General features: G+C 36.0%; 1 protein-coding gene across 3 annotated transcripts in view; it reads right to left on the reverse strand.

Moving 5' to 3' along the window:
* The window catches only part of cct8 (chaperonin containing TCP1, subunit 8 (theta)), a 15,751-nt gene extending 8,883 nt beyond the window's left edge, over positions 1–6,868 (reverse strand). For 2 of the 3 annotated variants that reach the window (XR_012385848.1, XM_005155366.5), the window contains exons 1-7: positions 6,733–6,868; positions 4,831–4,921; positions 2,252–2,331; positions 2,013–2,162; positions 1,104–1,284; positions 963–1,024; positions 742–879 (exon numbers count right to left, since the gene is read on the reverse strand). Coding sequence is in view for 2 of the 3 variants with exons in the window: in XM_005155366.5 (XP_005155423.2) it covers positions 742–879; positions 963–1,024; positions 1,104–1,284; positions 2,013–2,162; positions 2,252–2,331; positions 4,831–4,921; positions 6,733–6,792 (762 nt within the window). In the remaining variant the exon portion in view is untranslated. 3 annotated transcript variants of the gene reach the window in all.
* Between the last annotated feature and the right edge of the window lie 29 nt (positions 6,869–6,897).

Below are 6,897 nucleotides of genomic sequence, written 5' to 3' on the forward strand. Positions count from 1 at the left end.
GCCCTCCTTCCTCACTACAGCTGAAAATGCACATCACGTGACCACACACACTCATTCACACACAGACACAGACGCACACACATTGTCATGCGCTCGAGACAGCGGGTCAAGGCAGTCAGCGGGTCAGTAGACTGCTTCAATCTTTCACTTTCACACAAGTACTTAGTCATTTTAGCGAACACCTCAGATACTGTTGGCTGGTTCCTGTTGGTTGTGGACCTTTATTACAGACGCCATTATAATGACACAGATCACTGCCTATTCACGAGTCCCGCAGAAAAAAGGGATTGACAGGTGGTAATTATGTGTGTATCTTGCCTTTATTCATTTACTGTATGATTTGTTTATGGGTAAAACAAAGACCATGCAGGTCAGGTAGTTTAAACGGTAGGCTACAAATAATTAATGCGTTATTAATTAATTAATTATTCATAATCGAAAATCGAATCGTGACTTTAGAATCGAAAATGTAATCGAATCGAGGATTTGGAGGATTGTGACACCCTTATGGTCCACTACTGTGTAACTGACAGCGATGAGACGCGCTGCTTGTGAAAGTTGAAGTTAAAAATTGTGCATTTACATGCCACAAGACGTGAGCCAAAAGACACGAGTCTAATGGTCACTCATTCATCAAACATGTGTTTGAATTAAAAACAATAGAAGTAGCACATTAGAAAGGAAAAACACATTCTGTGCAAACGGTCCCCTAAGGCATTTAATTAAATTCAATTTTCCTACCTTGGTTTCAGTAACCGTGCAGTCAAACGGACAGGAGAACACTGCTATCTTTGCATCTTTCACTGATGTGACATCACCTTCTGCCTCTTTCTTAAACACCATCCCGTGAAGCATAGTAGAAGAGTTCAGTCCACAGCCCTGCAAAGCAAACGAAAACACAAATGAAACTAACATATGACAAAACATGGACTAAAGAAACAACTATATTCAGTACTACTTACCAAAATTTTGCATACTCTGACATTGTCAACATTAAAACTACCAGACTCAGGGAAGATGGAGACTGTAAAAAAAGATATATATTATTACAAACAAAATAAAAAGGATCTTTGTGACAGTACAGTAAAGCAATCACGCATTACCGCAGGCCTGTGCAATGAGGTTGGCCAGGAAATCCTCATTGCCGTATTGTTTGCTCATGACAGCAGAGCGGATCATGGCTGTCGCCTCCTCCAGATCATGCAGATTCTTTGCAGAAGAGCAGACGCAATCAGGCAGAATTTCCAGAGCTTTCTTACAAGCCATCTCATAGCCCTCAATCACCTGGAACAAAAACAGATTTACAGTAAACGCAAAATTATTATTCCTCCAGTGTGTGTTCAATTCTTTTACATCATGATGTTTAAGAGAGCAATTTTAATGACAACAATAATAATAATAGTAGTAAAAGAAATAAATCACAGTACTTCCTTTTTTATTTATCTTTTGTTTGTCCAGTTTGGCTGGAATTATAAGATAAAATATATTTTCCAGAGACTTGCCCATTTAACCAAACCTAGTTAAGCCTTTAAATTGCACTTTTAGCTGAACACTAGCATCCCCCCCCCAAAAAAACTAGTAAAATATTATGTACTGTCATCATGGCAAAAACATTAGTAAATTAGTAGAAATTAGTTATCAAATCTATCGTGTTTGAAAATGATTTCAACTTGAAAAGGGAATTTAGACCTAATATAATTTGATTTAAAAAATGTTTTACATATACATATATACATATATATATATACATATATATATATATATATATATATATATATATATATATATATATATATATATATATATATATATATATATATATATATATATATATATAATATTAACATACAACCTTTTAAATCCGTTTTAAAGAAGAAAAAAAATCTGTTTCTAAACTTGGGTATTTTGCACAATTGTTACACATTTAGAATCTCAAATATATTAAATAACAAAAAATAAGTGGAATTAAACATAAATAGAGACACAGTGCATTAGTTCTGTTGTTGGCTGACCTCTGAAACTGAAAGACCCATTCTCAGTAGCTCCTCTGCAAGCTCCAGCAGAGCTCCAGCAAACACCAGAACAAAGTTTGTGCCATCGCCTACTTCCTGCTCCTGCATGTGGGACGCCATCACTATCATTTTGGCTGCTGGGTGCTGAACCTTGGGGGAAGGAAAAAAAGAGAGACATATAAATAGTATTCTAAATTATTTATATTAATGCATGCATAGCTATGATTACTAATATGTACCTCCAGCTCTCTCAGAATAGTTGCAGCATCATTAGTGACAAACAGTTTCTCCAAGTGGTTGATGACCATTTTGTTCATACCTGTATAAAGATTAATAAGCATGATCATTTACACTACAAAAAATAATCCAATCTAATTAAATTTCAACATCTATAGGACTTAATCAAGGGGCAAAATATTGTTTTAGGCCCAATCACAATTCTCAGGGATTCTTTGGTCTTGGGCCCAATCACAATTCTTTCACAGTATCTATACACAGTGGCCATATTCATTTATGTAAACACATGCAAACAACATCAACATTACAACAGTCATTGTACAAAGGTAATTCCCGATTTCGATTTTCTGACTCACTGAGGCCCTGTTTCCACTGCCAGTTAAATGTGACCCCATTTTGCTTTTTTACTTATATGTGACACAGATTGGATCTATTCTATGACTATTTAAACATGAAAAAAAACGCATGCATTCGGATATTCAGAGAACAGTTTCAGGCCTCCATCATATGTGGAAATAAATCAGATATAAATCGAATGTGACAATGCAACTATCATGTAAACATCCAGATGGAATGTATTGAGGCATTTCGCTTTATACGTCATTTAACTTGTGACAGTGTGGTACTTCTCTGTGGTTTAATACATAGAAAGAAGAGTGTGTGTGTGCTCATATTAATGTTTCGGACCCACTGCTCCTCATTAAAGCCCACCACAGTTTGCTCTGAATGGTGGAGGACACCATATATAAACCATAGGCGCAAGCTTGGATGACAGCCCTTTCCCTCCTCCTCCGCCTCAAAATCATTTTAAAGTTGAGCGAACTTCGCATATTTCGCTGATCTAAAAGCAAAACAATCTCTTCCATGGCGGTTAGTGTGGCGCAGATGCTAGAACCTGCCTTTACGTACACGCAACGTCGTAAATTGTATGGAAAGTTTAAACACATAAATTGGAAATGGGTCACAGTGAAAGAATGTGAAAATAGACAGGCAAAAAATAAATAAATAAAAGATATAGGCAACAAATCGGAGCTGACAGTATAAACATGTTGTAAAAATTCACAGGGCTCGAAATTAACCTTTTTGCTTGGTAGCACCGGTGCTCCTAACTTTAAACATTTAGGCGCATCAGCCAAAATTTAGTCGCACCCACCAATTATGAGCACCGTTACTACACGTTTTATACAAACATATTTATTGTATTTAAAATCAACAATTATCAAACTAACAAGCAAAAAAAATTATATATATATATAAATGCAAGCGTGAGGAAAATATGTCTCAACGAAATCCCGTTATCACAAGAAAATAGATTTTTATAACAGAACTGAGTTAGCAAAAGATACACGGAGCGCTCACCTGCCCTGCACGCACTTAAATGAATCTGTTAACGGTATAACTGTGCTGTTCTCACAAGTGCTGTCTGATACTGCACTGATGCTTTTGACACAGATTGTAGCTTATTATATGCATACATGTTAATAGCAATATCGGTTTATTTTTATGAGTAGCGATATTAGTTTACTCAATGCAAGCCCGTTCGCGATGGTGTACGTGATGTTCAATTTGACATATAGCTGTCCCTTGCATGGCGGACAGCATCTGGCGATTATATAAGAGATTAAACAGAAGCTCTCGTGCTAGATGTGGCAAACAGTTACCTGAAAACTCCATCCCACAGACTTTTTATAGCGGACTTGAAGCCAATGGAAGTCTTCTACTCTTGGAAAAGTGTAGATAGTGGATTAACATTTAGCACATGATCACTACTAAGACGTTTCAGTATTTATAACTTTAGATGTCATGGTTTCTAAAACAAAATCTGTCAGTGTTATCTTCATTCTCCTCTTCAGCGCTTTACAATTTTTCGCGGTAGCAGCTCTCTCTCTGTCATCCCAAGCCAGAAGCGCTGACTGAGTGATTGACAGCTGATATTAACCAATCATTCACGTTCAGTGCTAGAGCAGTGGGCCAATAAGAAGAGCGTGAAGGCGGGGCACGCATTACGGACTTGGATTTGTTTACTGAAGCAAGTTGACATGACAACTGTTTTAAACCATTCCCGAGCGCTGCGTTTCGCGTTGCAAGTGCAGAGATGCATTCTGCGTGAATGTCTCCCGAATCCGCGCATGTGGTGAACATTTTACAGTAAAAACTGGTCGCACATAACAATTTTAAGCACTCGCAGAAATGCACCCAAATATATTTTAAGGTCGCATAGATAAAATTTCGGGCGCATATGCGACCAAAATGGTCGCAATTTCGAGCCCTGATTCAGAATAATGACAAAAAATAATAATAATTTGTGCATCTCCTGACTTTCGAATGTGCAGCCATGCTGCCGTTGTAGATGGTGTTTTCTAGAAAATTTTCGTACCCCTTCGTTTCAAGGGGTATCAAGCGCTTTACCTTACCCCTACGGCTTTGCGCTAAAGAGAATTGGGACACCCCTACCCCTCTGTGTAAGGGTAAGGGATAGAGTTGCGATTGAGCATTACATTCGTGATAGTATTGAAAAAACTGCAACTTAATAAAAGGTGTAAATGGGGTCTAAAATTATCTTAAATACATAAAGCCTCACCATTGGGTCCATAAGCAGTTCTTGTGGTTTGTGCCAATTCCTTGCATGCCTGTATGTTCCTGAAAACAGCTTCCTCAAGACCTGAATAGTGCTGATAGGGGAAATAATCACATCTGTAAGACTGAATGCTGTAGAGGAAAAGCATTTGATACATAAAAGTAGAATATAGTCTGATATTATGCTTTATACTATGGCTTCTCCTTGATAAAATAGTTATTTATTTGACGATTATATGCTCTTTTCTATTATGCAAGTTTAAACTGATGCTACCACCAAAATGCTGAAACCATCTCATAAATTAACTGGGGTTGGTTTTACAGGGTTTCTGCGGGTTTCACAGAGTTTTTTAAGACTTTTAAAGACATTTTAAGACTTTTATGAATGAAATTATAGATTTATAAAAGAATAAAGGCTACAGAAATTTTTTAATTCCCCAGATGGAAAATGCCTTTATTTGCCCTATCAAAACAAAAATATTAAAAATGTAATACATTTAATTATACAATAACAAATGAATAATAAAATAATTTTAAAAAAAATTCTGAGCAAAATAGGTGTAAAAACAAGCAAACTTTACTTGTATCCATAAACTTTTATTCCAACATAAAATTTCTTTGAAATAAATACAAAAAAATGTACAATTTATTTTAGAAAACTATAATAAACTAAATCTATGCACAACAATCTGTCCAGGTCAGTGTCCTCAGCAGTAAATACATGATGGAGCACTTTTAAACAAATGTTATTGTATGGGAAACCATTATGATAAATACAGTTTAAAATATCTTTTTAAATAAAAAGTTTAAAGTTTTATTGAGATGGATTGTTGGAGATTGTATGGCCAGATTGGGTAGCAATACATAAAGAAAAAAAAAAGACTTGTTTTAAAAAAAAATTAAGACCTACAACACAATATTTCAGTAAATTTAAAACTTTTTAATGCGTAAAATTTTGATTTTGGAACTAAAGACATTTTAAGACTTTTTGAGACCACGCGGAAACCCTGTTTTTTATTTGCACATTCAGACTTTTTAGTATAATTTTATTAAGGTATTCTTTGCAAATTCTAAATAAGCAAATCACATTAATATCAGCAAATGAATGTCTAACAGACTGTACATATATATATACAGTGCAATATATTATATACTGTACAACTTTGTTCAAAGTCAATGTTGAATAGTGTTATTGTTGTTTTGAAGTCATTCTTGCATGTGAATTCAGAACAAATATTCAACAGTGTTAATAAAAAAAAAGGAACCGTGTCACAAGTTGTCACTTTGTTAAAAAAAATGAACAGATGTCAGCGAATTAAAGCTGTAACAACAAAGTTTTCTTTGATGACATTATTTGATATCTTTAACCATACTTTAAATATGATTAAAATGTTCTGACTGAAACACCTCGTTTGTATGGATCCTGCTCACATGAAAATGCAAGTGTTCGAATATAAAATCAACATTTCCTCAACAGACAATATTTTCTTGCCAAATCCTACAGTACATACATCTGGGTGAAAACACACATGGGGAACTGTATGCTAGATTATTCATTTATTTTCATAGGAGACAAAAGTATATGCTGAAACAGTGTTGTGATGGAGGTGTGATCTCTCAGTCTGTCAGTCAGTGGCACATGTCTTTAGCTAACATGCTAACTTCATTCATCCGTCACGTTCCAACATAACCCATTTACAGTAAACCCTTTGCTACATCATTAAGACCTGATGTTAATTTCAGCCGTGTACAAAATAACACTCTTCAGCTGAAGTGCGAAGCGTCTGCCAGTTTTACCGGTAGTTGTAGGGTCTGAGGCCCGTGTTCTAGAAAGCTCTATGTGGAATCATCGGGAGCGCGCTAAAAACAACACGATTCGGGCAAAACACTGTTTCAACAGCCTTACCTTCGCACCATCCTTTAACATCTGAGCAAAGCCCGGAGCTTTAGGGACGTGAAGAGCCATTTTGAGCGGAAAATGTGGATATTAGATTGATGCTGGATGAGGCTGCAGCGCACTGGAAGCATGCAGCTAAGAAAGAACAGGCGTTGCAGCGGAGAACAGAAATGC

This window comes from Danio rerio, chromosome 10 (genome assembly GCF_049306965.1).
Source record: "Danio rerio strain Tuebingen ecotype United States chromosome 10, GRCz12tu, whole genome shotgun sequence".
In the NCBI taxonomy this organism is placed as follows: Eukaryota; Metazoa; Chordata; class Actinopteri; order Cypriniformes; family Danionidae; genus Danio; species Danio rerio.